The 23812-nt window shown below is 45.0% G+C and overlaps 1 protein-coding gene across 14 annotated transcripts in view; it reads right to left on the bottom strand.

Annotated features, from left to right (window-relative positions):
• Positions 1–23812, bottom strand: part of MOCS1 (molybdenum cofactor synthesis 1) — a 55585-nt gene that overhangs the window by 14721 nt on the left and 17052 nt on the right. For 9 of the 14 annotated variants that reach the window (XR_009048056.1, XR_009048055.1, XM_057699598.1 and 6 more), the window contains 7 exons: positions 8487–8651; positions 5457–5518; positions 5056–5167; positions 4528–4640; positions 3913–4023; positions 1388–1508; positions 818–865 (listed from right to left, as the gene is read on the bottom strand). Coding sequence is in view for 12 of the 14 variants with exons in the window: in XM_057699598.1 (XP_057555581.1) it covers positions 818–865; positions 1388–1508; positions 3913–4023; positions 4528–4640; positions 5056–5167; positions 5457–5518; positions 8487–8651 (732 nt within the window). In the remaining 2 variants the exon portion in view is untranslated. Of the gene's footprint in view, positions 1–802; positions 866–1387; positions 1509–3912; positions 4024–4527; positions 4641–5055; positions 5168–5456; positions 5519–8486; positions 8652–23812 lie in introns of all 14 variants that reach the window. The other 5 variants (XM_057699600.1, XM_057699594.1, XM_057699595.1 and 2 more) reach the window with 2 other exon arrangements.

Below are 23812 nucleotides of genomic sequence, written 5' to 3'. Positions count from 1 at the left end.
CTCAGGCCACTGGGCTCACTCAGCTCCAAGCGCTGGAGAAAAGAATCCCTTTCCTTAGCTGTTCTCACGGCTTTCTCTTGCTTAGGGCACAATTCAGGGGCCCGGATCTGGCTGTGGCCAAGGGGGCGAGGCCTCTGCTGCTCTAGCCTGGGCATGTGCCAGGGGGTACCAGCATCCTCAAAGCCCCTCACAGACCAGCTAGTTCTCCAGGGTTAGAGACCATTCATGGCTCAATAAAAAGGTGTTTCTGTCTGAAGCATCTTTTGCATATGAGAGATGCCCTGAGCACATAAGTTCCCAGAGGTTAAGGAATTAGACAGTTGAGATCCTGGCTGCATCCTCCCTGGAAAGCTGAGGAGCACTTCACTTGCTGCCTAAGTGCTGCCCGGCAGAGAAGCGTAACAACACGCTGACCAATGGTCCAGACACACGCGTGGACTGGCCCACAGGACAGAAGGGAAGGGACACCTGTGACTGTATCCAAGCTGGGAGATTCTGGAGTCGAGGACAAGGTATCTGCCTTAACAGGAGCTCCATTTTCAGGAGACAACTAATAGAGCAATCATAAACCTGGAGGACCCCCCGGCCTGATTTCTGGTGAGACGGAATGATGACTTCTGTGGCATGTGTAGCGAGGGGGAACCGTGGAAGGGAAGAAAAGAAGCAGTAAAGGCTTGAAGGGGCAAGAAAAGATGAAGGATGAGAACCCCAGGATGAAGTGCGGGATCGGGGCGGGGAACACCTTATGGCAGGGGCCCCGCCCCGCAGGACTGCCCAGTGACGAGGGTGAGTGGTTACGTACTGATGGGTCACCCACCGATGAGGATCATGGGCCGGTTCTTCATCTGGGAAATACTGAACATGCCTGGGGTGAGGGAAGGATGGGGAGGGAGAGGAGAGCAGGGAAGGCGGGAGAGAAGGAGGGTGGGGAAAAGAGTTCACTGAAACAAACAATGGACACAGTGGTATGACAGCCCGTGGACACGCACTCACCTACACGCACCCCGGCAAAACACCCCACCGTACATCGCAAGGTCGCCCATGACAGAGCCCAGAATGGTTTTTGGATGCCAGGACCCTGCCCTCCCCTGGCAGGGATGAGAGAGAGGCAATGACACCCCTTTTTCTCCACCAACCAATGAAACAGCCCGAGAGAATCTGGGGTCCCCTGTCCTGTGCAGGCTCTGCTGTGCCAACTGCTCCCGAGAAGAAGCCTCACCACACCCCACGTCTAGAGGTCCAACAGGAGTGATGGAGAGCATGGACCACACTGAGCCCCACTGGCGCCTGCCAGGCGTTCCTTCATCCTCTCACCCCAAAACGAGGGACCTCCCTCCCACTGACGGTGGCCCACTGGCCACCCAGCCTGGCCTCCCCGCCCCCTTACCTGCGTGCTGCCGCTTCTTCCTGCCCACCGCGGCCCCGATGATGCACAGCAGCTCCTCCTCGGAGGCCCCCGCCCGCAGGTGATCCCGGAGAGATACCTCTGAGTTCCCAAAGAGGCAGACCTGGAGGGGGTCACACTGCAGGTGAGGCCAACACGCCCCCCTCATCCTGAGCCTTGGCCCCCATCCTTGGAGTCCCCCTTGGGCTGGGCATGAGGGCCTCCCACGGCTGGTCATATTCAAAGCAGGACTTCCTGCAACGAGGGGCCGAAGGTGCTAGAGGGAGGAGTCAGAGGGGCTGGAAGGGCTGGAGGCAAACTCAGACGTCCTAAGCCCTGCGTCTGACTTCCGGACATGTTTCCTTCAGCGTGTAGAGCGTACTTTAAAAAATCAAATAACTGCCAACAGAGACAGCGCATCAAAATCTAGATCCACACCTTCTCCTGAGACATTGCGTGGAACGGCCTCTTCCTTGCCACGAGAACGGACCCCAGGCAGTGGGAGCTGAGTCCTGGCCGTCCGCTCTGGACCTGGCACACACATCCATTTCCCCTCCAGCCCCTCTGCTCCTGGACCCTGCCGGCCTGCCCCTACGCCAGTCTGTGGTCCCTGACCGGGGGCTGAACAGCAGAGGGGTGGTGGAGAGGGCATCCCGAGGTCATTCGAACTTGACTCAGCGCTCCCCTGCTTCTGGGAGAGGCTGGGAGCTGGGGGGCCTGGGGGTGGATGGGGCAGCCCCAGAAGGCGGGATACCTACGTCCTCCCACGAAGCCGTACAAAGCACCAGCCGTACAGAGTGCCAGCTCTGTGCAAGGCACTGTGGACACAGGCACAGAAGCATGTTTGACAAGCAGAGACCATCAGAGAAGATACAAAAGAGATCCAAGCAGAAGATACACCCACTTCCCCGCGCTGGTCAGTCCCCCTTCCCTGCTCCCCATCCGCCCCCAGGTTCTGCTCTCTGCTCGTCTCTGCAACCAGCCCACCCCCACCGCCTGCTGGCTGCCGCCTGGGTTTGGGTGGCAGGAGGTCAGAGGGTGAGAGGAGAGAAAGGCCAGGCACGGCTCGGCAGGGGTGCTTCCGTCCACAATCGCTGCCCCAGCCAGGCGGCCACGCCAGCTCTCCTGGGGCCCCAGGGGCACCACCTCCTCCCCTGCCCCTTCCTCCTGGGGCGGGGGGCAGGGACAGCAGTTTGCGGCCAATCAGCCCACGCCTTTACAGGCCCCCTTAACCCCGCACTTCCTCACGTTCTCCTCAGGATCCTCCCTTCCCTTCTGCCAGGCTTTGCTTCATCCTCTCAGCCCAAAATTACGGACCTCCCCCCTGCTGACGATGGCCCGCTGGCCACGCAGCCTGGCCTCCCCCGCCCCTTACCTGCACTGCTTCTTCCTGCCCCGTCACCCGGGGGTGAATGGGGCAGAGCGCGGACTCACAGTTACCACCTACAGTCCCCGTCAGTCCTGTGCCTCCAGCCCAGAAATCCCCCTCGCTTTATAACCACCCGCTGCACAGTTCCTACGGGATGTCCGACGCGATGGTCTACACTGCCCACCAGCACCCCCGCCCACAATCCCAAGCAGGTCCCACAGCCGACCGGACACCCGGGTGCCTCTCCCTCCGCCCCCACCTGCATCTATCTTCAAGTTCTTTCACGCTTCCTTCCCACCTTCCCCTGAACTCTTACACATCTGGAAATGGCCATCTAACTGTCTTTCTAAATTCAACCTGGGAGTTACTCTTCTTGAAACATGAATGGGGGATCCTGCCTCCCTCTTGTACAAACACCTTGCACAGGGTCCTCCTGTCAACAGGACACACTCTGCACCTTTCACGGGGTCACTCAAGCCCTCCACGAGGTGGCCTCCCCACAGCTGACGTTCATCTGCGCTGGCCAAGTTAGGATGAACCCCAGATAGGCATCCACCCTCACGCACCCCCACCTCCCCTCCTCCACCCAGTCTCCACGGCTCAACGAGGTCCATTACGGGCTCCCTCCAGGTCTACCACCCGAGGCCTGTCGGGCCACTCACTTGACTAAGAATCACGAGCTGCCATCCATTAGCTCTTGGTTTGGTCTCACAGAAAATGGGCACGTCTGCACCTCCCTTCCACCCCCCATCCCCAGGGCTGAACGCACAGCTTGTGCTGATGAGATATTAGATATGAGTAACGGACGCTGGTTTCAGAGATGAACCCCTGGCCTGGTGTGGGAGAGGCCAACCAGGGTGGGGACTGGGGGCAAAGGGTACATTTGTCCCCCCACCCCCCCAAGCACTGAGTCCTAAAGAGTGGCTCCTGATCAACCAGAAGCTACTTCAGGGACCCAAGGAAGGAAGGAAACCAGGGTGACGTTTCCATGGGAGCCATGGGTTCACCTTCACCATGATCCTCCCAAATCTGACCCTATTTCACCATCACCCCGTGTGCCCTGCTCACCTCACCTCCAATCACGAGCTGCGACTGGGAAGACATATACAGAGCACAGAGGGGGCGGGGGGGGGGGGCCCGTGGAGAAGGGGACACTGACCTTGAGGTTCCCGTCAGCTGTGATTCGCAGCCGATTGCAGGTCCCACAGAAGTGCTCAGACATGGACGTGATGAAGCTGACCTGGCCTCGGAAGCCAGGGATTTTAAAGGCCTGTGGGTGAGCAGTGGAGGGGCGGGGCTGGGCAGCTGAGCGCCAGCTCTCACTCCCTGATGTCGGAGCCCTCACCCCGAGCCCTCTCGCCAAGAGCCCTCCAGAAAGCAGCCTTCAAGGCCCTCAGACAGCAGAAGACTCCACTACAAAGCCCGTGAGCTCTCTGCCTGCACCTGGCCTGCCCAAGACGAAGGCTACTAAAGATGCAGGAGCCTGAGGGCAGCACGGCCAGGGACGGCCACGTGCAAGAGCCAGACGAGCGCCCCCTCCACCACCCACTCGAGTGCATCCTATGACAAGCCTGCCCCACACCGGGCCGGCTGCTGTGTCAGTGAAGCAGGGAGGCTGCTGTGATGGCCCTGGAACACTTCCTGCCTAAAAGGCACTGTCCTGCCTCACTGACTCCACCCCCAGGGCAGCCCTGGCCAGCTCTCCCGTCCTGGGGTCCTAGCGTGGAGGCACGCCCTTCCTCCTGGCCCCGTCCCTGCCCTCCTGCCCCCCAACCTTGGCTGTGCTGGATTCCTCCTCGGGCAGCTTCTCCAGCTCCGGCCACTGCTGCTGGAGGGTGTCCAGCATCTCCTTGTAGCTGACCATCTTCTTGAAGTTCCACTTGTTGCCTGTATCGGGGGTGGGAGCTACTGAGTTGCACACTGCGGGGGGCCCAGGAGCTTCCAGTTCACCTTCCCACAGCCCAAGAAGTCGTTCTCCGCCTCTGGGCCAGGAGGGCCCGAGGCCCTGCCCGAAGTGGGTGGATGGAATCACACCCACGCCCACTCTGAGAAGCCTCTGACTCCCAGCACAGCCCTGAGGACTGCCCAAGCCCCTCCCCACCATCCCTGGAGAAGTTCCTACACACACGGCGGGGTCCAAGGTCAGCAGCACCCTCGGGGCAGCCCAACCTTGTCTGCCCTTCTCAGCCTTCCCCGGGGTTCTCAGCAGTGCCCCCAGCATGCTCTCAGCGCAGCCCTGGCCTAGCTCTGCCAACAGGCCCGGCCTCCTCTTCCCCCACCCACCCCACCCTGCAGCACTGACCGTCAAAGGGCATGTACTCTATGAAGCGCACGTCCAGGGGGAGGCCCTCGGTCAAGGCCACGAAGTCCAGGAGTTCGTCCTCGTTCAGGCCTCGCATCACCACACAGTTCACCTGGTCAGGGGACAAGGGGACCCACGAGGGCTATGCCCACTGCATTCTTTTCCAGGGATGACCCTTGTGGGAGACCTGACACCTGCCCAGGCGCTCCACCCAGGGTCCCATTACTTGTGTCTCTCCCGGGGTTGGAATATTCCATGGGGTCACTGCTTTTATCCCCTCCCTTGTGGGAAACAGAGGGCAGGGCTGGATGGAGCAGGGCAGGAAGCGTTTGGGGGGAGGGGGTACACTGCAGCTGCACTGGCCAGGGCTGGGGGCTGTCTTGGGGCCAGGACGTCCTCACCTTCACAGGATGGTAGCCCAGCTCGATGGCCTTGTGGATGCCCTCCATGACCTTGTGGAAGCCTGCAGGGAGGGAAAGGAACAAGGGTCCAGTGCCTCCTTCTCCCTCACCTCCTCACACCCACAGGAAAGCACCAGAGCCATAAGAAGCCTCAGAGACCACCGAGTCCTCGGACCAGATAGTAAATATTTTAGGCTCTGCAAGCCAAGAGGCAAAACTGAGGATATTATGTAGATATACATCATAAAGATATTATTGACGAAATTCAGAACATGATAATTGAGTAGCATTTTTGTAACACAGCTCTGCATATAGAATGGAAGAATGGGATTCTTTTTGCAGGGATAATATTTTGCTTAATTGGGGCTCATGGTTAATGTTCCCTATCATTAATATCACGGCAAATGTTATCTTCAAAATCCATTCTTGGCTCACAGGCTGTAAAAAACAGGCAGGGGGCTGGACTTGGCTGGTGGGCTGTAGTGTGAGAACCCTGATCTAGGCAAATCCTCTTACAGTCTAGAGGAGGAAGCCCAGGTCCAGGGAGAGGCCGTGCCCAGCTGGGGGCCTCACGCTCATCCTTCAGAACACAGCTTCCCCGACTCCCTCACAGCGCTTCCTCCTCACCAGTCAATCTGCTCACCCACTCTTCATGTTCTCACGGAGCACCTAACGTGTGCAGGTGCTGGGCCAGGGCTGGTGAGCAATTCCCGTGTGTGTGGTTCTCACCTATCTCTGTGGTTAGTGCAGTAAATGGGATCCCAGGCTGGCTTTTCCTCCCCACCCCAGCTCACTCCTGAATCTAAGCATCTGTGTGTCGGCCCCTCCCCCACCCCAGCAGGCCCAGCCTGGTGATCATATGTGATTTGCAGCTGGGACATCATGTTGAGAACAGGTGGCCCTGTGATGGCCCCCAAGGTTTCCCTGGAGCATTTCTAGACGGTCCAGGGAGAGAAGGCAAAGGAAGCACTGTTCAGCTTTCATACGACATGCTGTTAGGATAATCTGGAATTTCTCTCTTCTGTAAAGCACTCTTCCCCCAAAAGCAGGCAGGGGACACAGGGATGTGAACGAGAAGGGAGAAGGCAGATCTGACCTTATGATCTGCTGTCTCCAATCCTCACTCCAGGAAAGGAGTCAAGGAGGCAGTGGATACAGAGATGTGTGTGGGGGGCACGGGGGGTACTGTGGGTAAAGCATAATTATACCTTCCACTACTTTGCCACCTCAGAGCCCCTGCAGGCTCTCAACGGACATTCCGCCTTACAGTAAGCTCCCTTGATCCAAATGCCGCGTTCCTCAAGGCCCTGCATGAATGCCTCCTCCTTGAAGCCCTCCTGGTCTCCCCCTGCTACTAGAGTGAGCCCTAGAGAGAGAGTTTGCTCTTCCTCTCTGAAGTGCTCGAATTGCCACTACAAGACAACCAAGCAACACACTTTCGGCCCTCCTGGCTGAAAGCAGTAGCGTGTAAGGCAGGGCAGTGTCCTACACGTCTGTCCCCTCAGCATGTTGCAATGCAAACAGAAGTGGCTTTTCTTTTTCCTCTTGAGAGCAAGGAAAACAAAGAGAATGTCGAAAGGCTAGAGGAGAAAGATAACCTGGCCTGAAAGGGTTAATCGTTCCTTGTTTTACTTCAGCTGTCACTAATCTGTAGTTATTAGATTTTTACTTCACAAAGCTAACTCCCTGATACTTAACTCTGTGTGAGTTACATCCTGCCTCTCACTGGCTAACCTTATTTACAACTTGGAAGCTGAGCTCCATATGACCATTGTAACAAAATCATTCCTTTAGTTTGTCTTGCATTTCAGAAAGGAGGTCCCCAGCCGACAAACCAGAGACAATCATAATCAACAAACTGCCAGACCCCAGTCACCGGGTGGCCTGACTATGACTGTTTTGAAATAATGCAAAGGAAAAAGAATGCAAGACCCCCACCAACTTGATCCTTATCATATACCCCAGACTGCAGGAGCCCCATGTATAAAATCTTCCCTGACTCCCAGGGATGGGGGGAGGGCACAGTTCTTGAGGCGCTAGCCTGCTGTGTCTTCCCTTTGCCTGGCAAAGAAAAATAAAGCCATCTCTCTCCTCCTCCAAAATCTCTGTCTCTGTATTTCTATTAGGCCTCGGTGTACAGAGGAGCCGCTATTACAGCAACACACAGTGCCTGAAGCAGCCCTTTACAGAGGGCAAAGACTCCCCCAGGGCTTCCTCAGCACACCGCTTGGTATAAACAGGAAGTCACGTGCTGGGGGAGTGGGGAAGAGGAGGTGAGGCTGAGAGCTGGAGGCTGTTTCCAGAGAAAGGGAAGGAGAGCTGTATCTCCCTGGCATCTCTCTGATCCTCTGCAGAGGTCTCAGTATTGCACCACCCTCCCCAAATCAAATGACACCCAACCCTGTGCAGAATCTCCTGCCCCAACCTGGGGCTCATGGACTACGGGCCCTGGCCTAGTGAGGCCTGGGGCTCAGGTCCCTCCACTCTCCACTCCCACCCTCTCTGATGGAGCTTGGCAGGAGGAGGTCATGGGTGTGCTTGCTGCAGGGGGTGAAGGAAGAGGCTTACATCAGGATGGGTCCAGGGAGCACCCTTGGGTGCTGGGGGACCCACACCTGCAGTGCTGGCCCTGTCCCTGGCACCCACCTGGCAGTGCTTCCACCCTAGGCCACCCCACACTTCCTCAGAGCTCACTACAGTGTAACCAACTTGTCTCAGTTTGCCAGGGACTGTCTTGGTTTTAAAACGGAATGTCCTGTGTTCTGGAAACCTCAGTCCTAGGCAAACTGGGGGCAGGGTAGGGGGAGGCTGGTCACCACAGCTCATTAGCACCCGATCCCGAAATGTCCACAAGGGTGTGGCTACAGAGACAGGGACATTTAGCAAAAGTGAGGGGTGAGGAATAAATGCCTGGGCTTAGCTACAGCCCAGACACCAAGAGGAAGAGACAAGGCCCCTTGCATCAACCACAGCCCCCCAGCTACGAGGGCCTGGGAGGGTCATCGTCCACCATGAACCCCATCTGATCACCTTTCCTGCGGACGATGAACTCAAACTTGGCTGGTACCAGCGTGTCCAGGCTGATGTTGATGGCACTGAGACCAGCCTTCTGAAGCTGAGGCAGCAGCCGGGCTAGGTTGATGCCGTTGGTGGTGATGCCAATGGTCCTCAGCCCTTCCAGCCGGTGAAGCTGGGCTGGAGAGAGAACAGGAAGGGGTATCAGCCTGCTTGCTCTTGGGGAGGCCAAAAGAAGGGCTAGAAGGAGAAATTCTGAGCTAAATAAGGTGGATGGAAAAGGGGCTCTCTGGATTTAACAAGGCTTAGTTTAATAAGAAACATAAGAATAAAAACAATGACAGAAAATAACCAAAAGCTCAAATACCAAGTGCTCACTCTGCTAGAGTGCAGATGTGATCAGACCGATCAAGGAGACCAGAGCCCAAAGTGCACACAGGAGAAGGTTCTGTACAAAGCAGGAGGGTAACTAGCCTGCATCCAGCTTAGCAGTCACCTAGACAAGAAGCAAGAGGGGGGCCCTGGGAGTGTCAAGGAGGTTGTCTGTCTGGGGAACTATATACGAATGAGTTGGGTATGTTGGTCTCCCTCCCATCCCTGTGAGCAGCAGCTTTTACCCCAAGGCTACATACAATACTTAAGCTAGTTGAAGGGGGGGGGGGGGGGGGGGCGGGGGAGTGGGGAGGCCGGCCCTGAGTAGCTACAAATACTCAGGAGACAGGATCCCTGGAGTCCAAAAGAACTTCACTTCCCTCTGTACAAACTCAGGGGCAACCAGCATAAACAGAAATAGCACTGACAGCCAGGCCAAGAGAAGCCTTGGACACTGAAATGAGTACACAGCTAAGAATCAGCAAACATTTTAAAAGAATGTTGTGATAAACTCCACAAATAGAAGAGTGAAAGAGGAAGAAGAAGGGACAGACATAACAGAAGATGATTCTTTCAAAAATCAGAGTTAGATAAACATAAATGCAAAAGTTCTCAACAAAATATTATTAGGAAACCAAATTCAACAACACATTAAAAGGATCATACACCATGATCAAATGGGACCTATTCCAGGGATGCAAGGACGGCTCAACATCCACAAATCAATGTGATATACCACATTAACAAATTAAAGAATAAAAATCATATGATCATCTCAATAGACCCAGAGAAAGCATTTTATAAAATTCAACATCAATTCATGATTAAAACCTCTCAACACAGTGGGTACAGAAGGAATGTTCCTCAGCATAATAAAGGCCGTATATGACAAGCCCACAGCTAACATCTTACACAACAGTGAAAAGTTAAAAGCTTTCCCTCTAAGATCAGGAACAAGAGAAGCATGGCCACTCTTCCCACTTTTATTCAACAAAGTATTGGAAGTCCAAGCCACAGCAATTGGAAAAGAAAAATAAAAGGCCCCCAAATCAGAAAGGAGGTAAAACTGTCACTATTTGCAGATGATATTATATACCAAAAACTGCAAAGACTCTGCCAAAAAAGTCATTAGAACTAATCACCAAATTCAGTAAAGTTTCAGGATACAAAATTAATATGCAAAAATTTATTGCATTTTCATACACTAATAATAAATTATCAGAAAGAGAAATTAAGAAAACAATTTACAATTTACAATTGCATCAAAAAGAATAAAATACCTAGGGATCAATTTAACCAAGGAGATGAATGACTTGTACACTGAAAACTATAACACACAAGAAATTCAAGATGACAGAAATAAATGGGAAGATAGTCTCTGCTTGTGGATTAGAAAAACTGATACTGTTAAAATGTCCCATACTACCCAAAGCAATCTCTAGATTCAATGCAATCCCTATCAAAATTCCAATGGCATTTTTCACAGAAATAGCCAACCTTAAAATATGTATGGAAGCACAGAAGACTCAACAGTCAAAGCAATCTTGAGAAAGGAGAACAAAGCTGGAAGCATCACACTCCCTGATTTCAAACTACATTACAAAGCTATAGCAATCAAAACAGTGTGGTATTGGCATAAAAAAAGACACATGGATCAATGGAACAGAATAGAGAGCCCAGAAATAAACCTATGCATATATGGTCAATTAATTTACAACAAAGGATCCATGAATATACAATGAGGAAAGGACAGTCTCTTCAATCAATGGTGCTGGGAAAACTGCATAGGCAACTGCAAAGGAATGAAACTAGACCCCTATATTATACTACATACACAAATTAACTCAAAATGGATTATTATATCTTGAGGAAACAGGCAGTAAGCCCCTCTGACGTAGCCCCACATTTATTTTTGTTTTTGTTGCCTTTGCTTTTGGTGTCCAACCCCAAAAATCATCACCAAGACCAATATTAAACTAAAATGCTTCCACACAACAAAGGAAATGAAAAGTCCACCTACTGAATGGCAGAAGATATTTGCAAATGATACATCTGATAAGGGGTTAATATCCAAAATATACAAAGAACTCATACAACTCACCATCAAAAAAACAAACAACCGGATTAAAAAATAGGCAGAGGACCTGAATAGACATTTTTCCAAAGAAGATATACAGATGACCAACAGGTATATGTAAAGGTATTCAACATTAATCTTCAGAGAAATGCAAATCAAAATCACGAGATATCACTTCACATTTGTTAGAATGGCTATGATCAAAAAGGCAAGAAATAACAAGTGTTGGCAAGAATGTGGAGAAGAGGGAACCCTTGTGCACTGCTGGTGGGAATGTAAATTGGTGCAGCCACTATGGAAAACAGCACAGAGATTCCTTAAAAAATGAAAAACAGAACTACCATATGATCAGCAATTCCACTTCTGGGTATTTGTCCAAAAAAAGTGAAAACATTTACTCGAAAAGATATAGGCACCCCTATGTTCACTGTAGCATTGTTTATAATAACCAAGATTTGTCCGTCAAAGGATGAATGGATAAAGAAAATGTGGTATATGTATATATACACAATGAAATATTATTCAGCCATAAAAAGAAGGAAATCTTGCCATTTGCAACAACATGGACAGCCCTTGAGGGCATTATGCTAAATGAAATAAGTCAGAGGAGACAAATACAGTATAATCTTACTTACAGGTGAAATCCAGAACTACCATATGACCCAGCAATCCCACTTCTGGGCATATACCCTGAGAAAACCATAATCCAAAAAGAAACATGTATCACAATGTTCACTGCAGCACTATTTACAATAGCCAGGTCATGGAAGCAACCTAAATGCCCATCAACAGATGAATGGATAAAGATGTGGCACATATATACAACGGACTATTACTCAGCCGTAAAAAGGAATGAAATTGAGTTATTTGTAATGAGGTGGATGGACCCAGAGTCTGCCATACAGAGTGAAGTAAGCCAGTAAGAGAAAAACAAATACTGTATGCTAAATCATATATATGGAATCTAAAAAAATGGTACTGATGAACCCAGTGACAGGGTAAGAATAAAAATGCAGATATAGAGAACAGACTTGAGAACACAGGGTGGGGGGTGAAGGGGAAGCTGGGACAAAGTGAGAGAGAAGCATCAACACATATACACTACCAAATGTAAAACAGATAGATAGTGGGAAGCTCTGCATAAAACAGGGAGATCAACTCGATGATGGGTGATGACTTAGCGGGGTGGGATAGCAAGGGTAGGAGGGAGTTGAGGGAGGGAGGGGATATGGGGATATATGTATAAATACAGCTGATTCACTTGGTTGTACAGCAAAAACTGGCACAACAGTGTAAAGCAATTATATTCCAATAAAGAGCTTAAAACAAACAAACAAACAAAAAAACTCCCACAAAACCCAAAACAGCAAACCAAACCAAATAATAATCATGGATGTGAACAATATTTATCTACAAGGACAGTAATCAGTGAGCAATACATGATGAAGGGAAGCAGGAAAACATCCAGATGCCAACAACAGAAAACTGGCTAAATTATGCTTTGTCTGGATGATGGAATATTATGCAACTAAAAATGACTCTGTAAAAGAATGTTAGGATGTTGGGAAATACATGTTACATTAAGGCCAGAGGGCAGGTTAAAAACAGTAGTTAAAAATTAGGTGCGAAGAGAAAAGACAGGCAGGTCTCCAAACCAAAACGTTGACAGTGGTTACAGTTGGGCAGTAGTGATATTATTTTTGCTTATCTGAAATAAACATGTATTACTTCTGTAATAAGAAAATGAACATTGAAAAATAAAAGTTGTTTTAAAAACAAAGAAAAGAACTTTACTCTGGGGGTCTGCCAATGTGGAAAATTAGTAGTAATTGTTGGCTCTCTCCACCAAAATCAGTCCTGAAGAAACACAGAATCTGAGAACTTAAAAAAAAGACAATTTCGAGAAACTCACAGGAAGATGGATGGTCCTTCTGAGCTGGTATGGGGGAGGGGGGTGTGTAGCCTGGGGTTAAAGGGACCAGCAGAGAATGGCAGCAGTTAAAGGAAAGCCAACGCAGTTCAAGCTCTCTCCTTACCCTCATCCACTGATACCTCAGAACAATTATTGTTTGTCCTCTTCCTGAAGAATCTGGTGGTAAGAGCTCCAGAGAACTAGCTCGGGAATCCACTGGAAGTCAGCTTGAGGAAGCTGTCAAAGCCCTGTTGGGAGCTGAAGACAACAGATGGGAACTGTCTCACCTCTCGCCTCTGGTATCCATTCCTCCACCCTCCCCCTCCAAAGCCTCTGGACTGGTGGATTAAAATAGAGGGTAATTGCTTCCTTCTGAATCTGCTTCTCCCTGAGGGCAGAAGGCCTGCAGGACTGCCATATTATGTCACTCCAGGAGGTGCCATTCTCATCATATTCTAAGTCAACAGCATCTCCTGGAGTTGTGCGGTACACAACCTGCACAGTCCTATGTGGCAAGGCTGGTCGCTGGTGGGGAGATTACAAACATGAGTGAATAACTGCGTTCTTCTGGGAACTTGAGCTCACTGGGCCTATCAAAGACTAAGATCTGGCCTTAAACCTTTTCCCATTAGGTAGTGCCATACAGAATAGCTAACATCCTCAGGGGAACAAACTTACTGGCTAAACTAAGGAGACCCTTGAGAAGTATAACTAGTGCTTCCCACACCAAAAACAAAACAAATCCCCAAACCCCCAACCCTCTATATATACCAGTAGACAAAAAATGATCAAACAGACCAAGAATGTAAGATAAACGTAAATATAATAAAAGAAATAACAGAGGATATTAACAATATGAAACAAAATTTTTCATTGTAAAAAGGGAAAAAGGGAAAGTGGTAGTTAAAAACAGTACTGTGAAATAAAGAACACAAGAAATAAGATAAAATGATAATATCAACACAGAAGGAGAAATTGATGAGTTGGGAGGTAAGGTTAAAGTGCTCTCCCAGTGAGGAGCTCTACACCAAAGTCACAGCAACCTGTTCCGGAGTTAACCCGAGCCCCCACAGCAACCTCCCCACAGCAATCTAATGCTGGAGTTAACTTGACCCCCATAGCAAACTTTGATTCATGACTTGGGCTAGCTGATAACACGACACCACATTAGGGAAGATACTTACCCTATAGGACCCTAGACTATCACCTAAAGACCCCTTTCATCTTAGGGCACCCTGACCAATTGATTAATGCCATTTTCCTAGCAGGAACTTTCCTTGTCTTGGGGTTATAAAAGCTGGCTGTGAGCCCACGAAAGTAAAATATAAGTAATTTTTATAGTAAAATTTAAGAAAAACAGATAACAAAGGCAACACTCTAATAACTTCCAAAGAAGAAGAGTATATCACCAAGAGCAAAAACCAGACTTACATCAGACTTTTCTCAACAGCCAGACTGACTGTAAGGAGACAAAGCAGTGACATTCTTAACATAATGAAGGAATGAACCTTGAAAATTTTATATGCATTCAAAATATTATAAAACTACTACTTCAAAACATTTAAAAAATTACCTGGTATGTCAGATTTAATTAGATTCAGCATCCAAATTAGTCACCATTAGACCCACATCAAAAAACTTTTAGAGGAAATATTCAAATAAGAGAAACAAATTCAGGAGATGCTGCAAGAATTACAGGAATTATGCATGATCAAATACCTTGGCAAAGTTTGTTGTTATCTTAAAAGGCAGAGTGTGTGCTTGCAAGAGATACAGAGGGGCAGATTATTCATAACAACCTGAAAGAAAAATTCTAGAAAATACCAAAAATAAGGGTGAGGGAAGGTTGAAAAAAATCAAGGGCCTAAGGGTGTGCTAACGTTTTTGCCTTGTTAGGGAGAAAAAAGGGGGAGGGTCATTTATTTATCAAAAAGGAGGAAAAAGAAGCACAAAAAAAGTATAACAGATTAAAAAAAAATGTAGAACTGAGTCCAACTATTTCAATAACAACAAAGGCAATTAGAATAAACTTGTCAGTTAAAAGTCAAAGCTTGTCCAATTTGATCAAAGTAACAGCTCTGTGCTATTATAAGAGACATATCTAAAGTATAAGAACACAGAAAGGTTTAAAATGAATAGATGAAAACAGAACAGTCTTACTAAGGCAAAATACATAGACCTTAAGACCAAAACTATCATTATGGCGAGAGACCTACTACATAGTGATAAAAGATTCAATTTATGAAGAAGACATAACAATTCTAACCACATATGAACCTAATAAAATCACCTCAACTGTAGATAAAATAAAAAGCAATAGGACCTCTGGGAGAAACTAACAAATCTACCCACTTTTTTATTATTGGCAGGCCAAGCAGAAAGAAAGCCAGCAAAGACGGACATAACCAAAGGTTTTGGCAATAAAATTAACACGCTGGATCCAATGAACAAATATAGACTTATTCATGTAATAATTAAAGAATAAGCATGCTCAAGTACACAAAAAACATTTATAAAAACTGACAATATACTAGGTCATAAAGCAATCCTCAATAAATTTGAAAGGATAAGTTTCATACAGATAAGATTCTCTACCACCATATAATTACACTTTAATAAAAATATGAATTAAAATCCTCTTATCTGGACATTAAAAACACTACCTCTAAATATCTCACATATCAAAGAAAAAATCAGAATAAAAATTAAGAAATACTTAGAAGTAAACGTTATGAAAACAATAGGCTACTCTAGGAAAGAAATAGAAATAATGAAATAGAACACAAATACACAGTAAGAGGTTCAACAAGTTCAAAAGTTGGTTTGTTGAAGATGAGCACAATGGACAAACCTCTTGTAAGACTTAACAACAATAAAAAGAGATAAAGGCACAAATAAACTACATTAAGAATAAAAAGACAAAATTGCAAGTAAAACTGAGATAAAAACATAGTAAGAAAATATTAACAATTTCATACCATATATTTGAAATAATAATGACAAAATTCTAAAAAAAAAAAAAAACCCTACAAAAACTGACGCCAAAAGAAGTAGAGAACTCGAATAATGCAGTAGCTATTAAAGGAAATGAAGCTACTATTAAAAACCTTCCTGCAAATAAAATACCAGGCACAGACAATTTTACAAGTGAGCTCTACAAAACTTTTAAAGAAGTGATTACCCCAGACTAATACAAACTCTTGCAGATAAAAGAATAAGAGGAATAGCATCAGCTATGATCTGAATGTTTGTGCCCCTGACCCCATTCATTTGTTGAATCTTAATGCCCACTGTGATGGTGATAGAAGGTGGAGCTTTTAGGAGGTGGTTAGGTTATAAGGAAGGAGGGATTAGTGCTCTTATAGAAAAAGGTCCCACATGGTGGAGTTGGAGGACATGTGCTCACTCCCTCTTGCAAGAGCACCGGAATTACAACTAACTGCTGAACAATCATCAACAGAAAGACACTGAAACTCACCAAAAAAAACACCCCACATCCAGAGACAAAGGAGAAGCTGCAATGAGACGGTAGGAGGGGTACAATCGCGTTAAAATCAAATCCCATAAATGCTGGGTGGGTGACTCACAAGCTGGAGAACAGTTATGCTGCAGAAGTCCTGAGGGTTTTGAGACCCACATCAGGCTTCCTAACCTGGGGGTCCAGCAACGGGAGGAGGAATCCCCAGAGAATCAGACTCTGAAAGCCAGTGGGATTTGATTGCAGGACCTCTACAGGACTGGGGGAAACAGAGACTCCACTCTTGGAGGGCACACAAAAAAGTGTGCTCACCAGGACCCAGGGGGAAGGAGCAGTGACCCCATAGGAGACTGAACCAGACCCACCTGCTGGTGTTGGAGGGTTGCCTGCAGAGGTGGGGGTGGCTGTGGCTTGCCAAGGAGACGGGGGCGCTGGTGGCGGGGGTTCTGGGAGGTACTCATTGGCAGGAGCCCTCCCCAAGTCCACCATTAGCCCCACCAAAGAGCCTGTAACCTCCAGTGCTGGGCCGCCTCAGGCCAAATGACCACCAGGGTGGGAACACAGCCCCACCCATTGGCAGACAAGCAGATTAAAGTGTCACTGAGCCCCACCCACCAAATCGGATTAAAGTTTTATGAGCTCCGCTCACCCAGCCCAACCCACCATCAGTCCCTCCCATCAGGAAGCACCCACGAGCCGCCTAGACAGCTTCCTCCACAAGAGGGCAGACAGCAGAATCAAGCAGTATCAGCAGTACTTCATCTTGTGGAACTGAAAATCACAGCCACAGAAAGACAGAGAAAATGAAAAGCAAAAGACTTTGTACCAGATGAAGTGACAAGATAAAACACCAGAAAAACAACTAAATGAAGAGGAGATAGGCACTCTTCCGGAAAAAGAATTCAGAATAATGATGGTGAGGATGATCCAGGACTTTGAAAAAGGACTGGATGCAAAGATCAAAAAGTTGCAAGAAAAGTTTACCAAAGACCTAGAAGAATTAAAGAACAAACAAATAGAGATATGCAACACAATAACTGAAATGAAAAATACACTAGAAGGAACCAATAGCAGATTAACTGAGGCAGAAGGGCGAATAAGTGAGCTGGAAGACAGAATGGTGATAATCACTGATGTGGAAAAGAATAAAGAAAAAAGAATGAAAAGAACTGAAGACAGCCTAAGATACCTCTGGGACAATGTTAAACGCACCATCATTCACATTATAGGGGTCCCAGAAGGAGAAGAGAGAGAGAAAGGACCTGAGAAAATACTGGAAGAGATTATAGTTGAAAACTTCCCTAACATGGGAAAGAAAATAGCTACCCAAGTCCAGGAAGCGCAGAGTCCCAGGCAGGATAAACCCAAGGAGAAACATGCCAAGACATATAGTAGTCAAATTGACAAAAATTAAAGACAGAGAAAAGTTATTAAAAGCAACAAGGGAAAAATGACAAATAACATACAAGGGAAATCCCATAAGGTTAGCAGCTGATTTCTCAGCAGAAACTCTGCAAGCCAGAAGGGAGTGGCATGATATGTTTAAAGTGATGAAAGGGAAGAAGCTACAATCAAGAATACTCTACCCAACAAGGATCTTATTCAGATTCGATGGAGAAATCAAAAGCTTTACAGACAAGCAACAGCTAAGAGAATTCAACACCACCAAACCAGCCCTACAGCAAATGCTAAAGGAACTTCTCTAAGCAGGAAACATAAGAGAAGAAAAGGACCTACAGAAACAAAAACAAGACAATTAAGAAAATGGTAATAGGAACATACATATTGATAATTACCTTGAATGTAAATGGACTAAATGCACCAACCAAAAGACACAGACTGGCTGAATGGATACAAAAACAAGATATGCTGTCTCCAAGAGACCCACTTCAGACCTAGGGACACCTACAGACTGAAAGTGAGGGGATGGAAAAAGATATTCCATGCAAATGGAAATCAAAAGAAAGTTGGAGCAGTGATACTCATATCAGATAAAATAGACTTTAAAATAAAACATGTTGCAAGAGACAAGAAAGGACACTACATAAAGATTGAGGCATCAATCCAAGAAGAGGAGATAACAATTATAAATATATATGCACCCAATATAGGAGCACCTCAATACATAAGGCAAATGCTAACAACTGTGAAAGAGGAAATCAACAGTAACACAATCATAGTGGGGGACTTTAACACCCCACTGACACCAATGGACAGATCATCCACACAGAAAATTAATAAGGAAACACAAGCTTTAAATGACACAATAAATCAGCTGGATTTAATAGATATCTATAAGACATTACATCCAAAAAAAGCAGATTACACATTCTTCTCAAGTGCACATGGAACATTCTCCAGGATAGATCACATTTTGGGTCATAAATCAAGCCTTGGTAAAAGAAAATTGAAATCGTATCAAGCATCTTTTCTGACCACAACACTATGAGATTAGAAATCAATTACAGGAAAAAAAAACAAACACATGAAGGCTAAACAATATGCTACTAAATAACCAAGAGATCACTGAAGAAATCAAAGAGGAAATCAAAAAATATCTAGAGACAAATGACAATGAAAACGCAACGATCCAAAACCTTTGGGATGCAGCAAAGGCAGTTCTAAGAGGAAAGTTTATAGCAATACAATCCTACCTCAAGAAACAAGAAAAATCCCAAGTAAACAATCTAACCTTACATCTAAAGAAACTAGAGAAAGAAGAGCAAACAAAACCCAAAGTTAGTAGATGGAGAGAAATCATAAAGATCAGAGCAGAAATAAATGAAATAGAAACAAAGAAAACAATAGCAAAAATCAATAAAACTAAAAGCTGGTTCTTTGAGAAGATAAAATCGATAAACCTCTAGCAAGACTCATCAAGAAAAAGAGGGAGAGGACTCAAATTAATAAAATTAGAAATAAAACAGGAGAAGTTATGATGGACACCGCAGGAAAAAAAGCATCATAAGAGATTACTACAAGCAACTCTATGCCAATAAAATGGACAACCTGGATGACATGGACAGGTTCTTAGAAAGATATAACCTTCCAAGACTGAATCAAGAAGAAATAGAAAACATGAACACACCAATCACAAGTAATGAAATTGAAACTGTGATGAAAAATCTCCCAACAAGCAAAAGTCCAGGACCAGATGGATTCACAGGTGAATTTTATCAAACATTTAGAGAAGAGCTAACACCCATCCTTCTCAAACTCTTCCAAAACATTGCAGAGGAAGGAACACTCCCAAACTCATTTTATGAAGCTACCATCACCCTGATACCAAAACCAGACAAAGATACTACAAAAAAAGAAAACTACAGACCAATATCACTGATGAATTTAGATGCAAAACTCCTCAACAAAATACTAGCCAACAGAATCCAACAACACATTAAAAGGATCATACACCATGATCAAGTGGGGTTTATCCCTGGAATGCAAGGATTCTTCAATATATGCAAATCAATCAATGTGATACACCATATTAACAAATTGAAGGATAAAAACCACATGATCATCTCAATAGATGCAGAAAAAGCTTTTGACAAAATTCAACACCCATTTATGATAAGAAACTCTCCAGAAAGTGGGCATAGAGGGAACCTACCTCAACACAATAAAGGCCATATATGACAAACCCACAGCAAACATCATTCTCAATGGTGAAAAACTGAAAGCATTCCCTCTAAGATCAGGAACAAGACAAGGATGTCCACTCTCACCACTACTATTCAACATAGTTTTGGAAGTCCTTGCCACAGCAATCAGAGAAGAAAAAGAAATAAAAGGAATCCAAATTGGAAAAGAAGTAAAACTGTCACTGTTTGCAGATGACATGATACTATACATAGAAAATCCTAAAGATGCCACCAGAAAACTACTTGAGCTAATCAATGAATTTGGTAAAGTTGCAGGATACAAAATTAACACACAGAAATCTCTTGCATTTCTATACACCAACAATGAAAGATCAGAAAGAGAAATTAAGGAAACAATCCCATTCACCATTGCAACAAAAAGAATAAAATACCCAGGAATAAACCTAACTAAGGAGGTAAAAGACCTGTACTCAGAAAACTATAAGACACTGATGAAAGAAATCAAAGACGACACAAACAGATGGAGGGACATACCACGTTCTTGGATTGGAAGAATCAACATTGTGAAAATGACTATATTACTGAAAGCAATTTACAGATTCAATGCAATCCCCATCAAATTACCAATGGCATTTTTCACAGAACTAGAACAAGAAATTTTATGATTTGTATGGACATGCAAAAGACCCTGAATAGCCAAAGCAATCTTGAGAAGAGAAGATGGAGTGGGTGGAATCAGGCTTCCTGACTTCAGGCTATACTACAAGGCTACAGTGATCAAGACAGTATGGTACTGGCACAAACACAGAAATATAGATCAATGGAACAGGATAGAAAGCCCAGAGATAAACTCAGTCAACTAATCTATGACAAAGGAGGCAAGGATATACAATGGAGAAAAGGCAGCCTCTTCAAAAAGTGGTGCTGGGAAAACTGGACAGCTACATGGAAAAGAATGAAATTAGAACACTTCCTAAAACCATACACAAAAATAAACTCAAAATGAATTAAAGACCTAAATGTAAGGCCAGACAGTATAAAACTGCTAGAGGAAAACATAGGAAGAACACTCTTCGATGTAAATAACAGCAAGATCTTTTTTGATCCACCCCCTAGAATAATGGAAATAAAAACAAAAATAAATAAGTGGGACCTAATGAAACATCAAAGCTTCTGCACAGCAAAGGAAACTATAAGCAAGATGAAAAGACAGCTCTCAGAATGGGAGAAAATATTTGCAAATGAATCAACAAATGATTAATCTCCAAAATATATAAACAGTTTATCCAGCTCAATATCAAAAAAACAAACAACCCAACCAAAAAATGGGGAGGAGACCTAAATAGGCCTTTCTCCAAAGAAGACATACGGATGGCCAAGAGGCACATGAAAAGCTGCTCAACATCACTAATTATTAGTGAAATGCAAATCAAAACGATAATGAGGTATCACCTCACACCGGTTAGAATGGGCATCATCAGAAAATCGACAAACAGTAAATGCTGGAGAGGGTGTGGAGAAAAGGGAAAGCTCTAGCACTGCTGGTGGGAATGTAAATTGATACAGCCACCATGGAGAACAGTATGGAGGTTCCTTACAAAACTAAAAATAGAACTACCATATAACCCAGCAATCCCACTACTGGGCACATACCTAGAGAATATCATAATTCAAAAAGACACATGCACTCCAATGTTCATTTCAGCACTATTTACAATAGCCAGGACATGGAAGCAACCTAAATGTCCATCAACAGATGAATGGATAAAGAAGATGTGGTACATACATACAATGGAATATTACTTAGATGTAAAAAGCAATGAAACTGGGACATTTTTAGAGATATGGATGGACCTAGAGACTGTCATCCAGAGTGAAGTGAGTCAGAAAGAGAAAAACAAATATCGTATATTAACACATATATGTGGACTATAGAAAAATGATAAAAATCAACCAGTTTGCAAGGCAGAAATGGAGACACAGATGTAGAGAACAAACATATGGACAGCAAGTGGGGAAAGCGGGGAGGTTTGGCGGGGGGGGGCGGGCAAATGAATTGGGATATTGGGATACCAAATTGTACACCCTAAATATATGCAGTTTATTATAAAAAAAAATTAAAAAAATTAAAAATTTTAAAAAAAAAGAAAAAGAAAAAGGTCCCACAGAGCTCCCCAGCGCCTTCCACCTTGTGAAGATAAAATGAGAAGTCTGTGACCCAGAAGACAGCCCTCACCTTACCATGCTCTCACCTTGATCTCAGACTTTCAGCCTCCATAACTGTGAGAAACCATTTGCTGTTCATAAGCTACCCAATGTGTAGTGTTTTGTTATAGCAGCCTGATCGGACTGCTATACTACTTAACTCATTCTTTGAAATTTAATACCACAAATCAGTGAAGGCGGGCATGAAAATGAAAAATTACACACTCATTTTAATCATGGATATAAATGCAAAACAAACAAAATATTAACAAACTGAACTTAATAGTAAATAAAAGCATAGTAGACCATGACTAGGTTGGGTGTATACCAGGTAGGATATCAGAAGAGCTATAAATGTCACTCAGAGTAACAGGGTAAAGAAAAAAAATCACTAGATCACCCTAACATACATTAAGAATGTGTTTAATTTTTTTAAAAAACTTAGTAAATTAGGAAGGGAACTTCATTACCTGATAAAAGTTATCTGTGAAGAAACTTATAAAAGAAACACCATTCTAAATGGGCAAACATTAGGAGTATTCTGCTATTACTAGTACTAGTCAACATTGTACTTGAGATCCTAGATATTGCAATAGGAGAAGATAAAGGAAATTAAAGGTATAAAGATAGGGAAAAAATTGTCTTTAGTTGCAGATGATGTGCTGGCTAGTGGAGAAAACACGAAAGACTCTAAACAGATGTATTATAACATTGATAGGAGAGTGATAACAATATAATATAAAAAATAACAATAATAGAAAATGTAATTTTTAAAATGACACGGTATCTGTCAGGATCCTAGCAAAAAAGAGAATTCATAAAATAAAGACTTTAATGATAGGACTACTCACAAAGGTGTGGGCAGAATTAATGGTCTCAACAATGATAGTACAGCACTCAGACCAGCAACACTAGGGATCCATAATCAAGCCTAGGGCCAAAGGGACATGGGGAGGATATTAAGTTAGGAGTCCAGTAAGGTCACCATGGAGGAGTGGCTGCCCTGTGGGAATTTTAGCTCTGAAGGGAATTCAGCTACTGTCAAAAACAGTGTAGAAATAGAGCAGGGAGCAGTAAAATAAATAAGCAAATAACCTGATCTCATTGGCCAAACCCATCAGAAACCCAACAGGTAAGGGACCCTGGGTGATGTAGTCCCTAGGGGTCAGCTACCTAGAGGAAAGAAGAGGGCAAAGGAGGGAGATGGCTGTGGGAAGGTGGGGATGTGAACAAAAAAGATGTCAATTTTCCCCAATTTGATACATAGATTTAATGCAATTAAAATCCCAAAAGATACATGAACAATGAACAATCTGTAAAGGGAATTATAAAAACAATTCCATTTACAATAGAATCAAAAAGAATAAAATACTTAGGAGTTAACCAAAGAGGTGAAAACATGTACAATGAAAACTACAAAACACTGCTGAAAGAAATTAAAGAAGACATAAATAACATAAATAAATGGAAACATATCCCATGTTCATGAACTGGAAGACTAACTATTGTTAAAATGTCAGTTATTACCCAAAGCATTCTACAGAGTCAATGCAATCCTTAACAAAATTCCAATGATATCTTTCATATAAATAGAAAAACCCATCCTAAAATTCATATGGAATCTCAAGGGACCCCAAATAGCCAAAATGATCTTGAAAAAAGAACAAAAAACTGGAGGACTCACACTTCCAA

This window comes from Hippopotamus amphibius, chromosome 11 (genome assembly GCF_030028045.1).
Source record: "Hippopotamus amphibius kiboko isolate mHipAmp2 chromosome 11, mHipAmp2.hap2, whole genome shotgun sequence".
NCBI lineage: Eukaryota > Metazoa > Chordata > Mammalia > Artiodactyla > Hippopotamidae > Hippopotamus > Hippopotamus amphibius.
The sequence above is the reverse complement of the archived record's forward strand: the minus strand, read 5'-3'. Positions and strand labels throughout refer to the sequence as shown.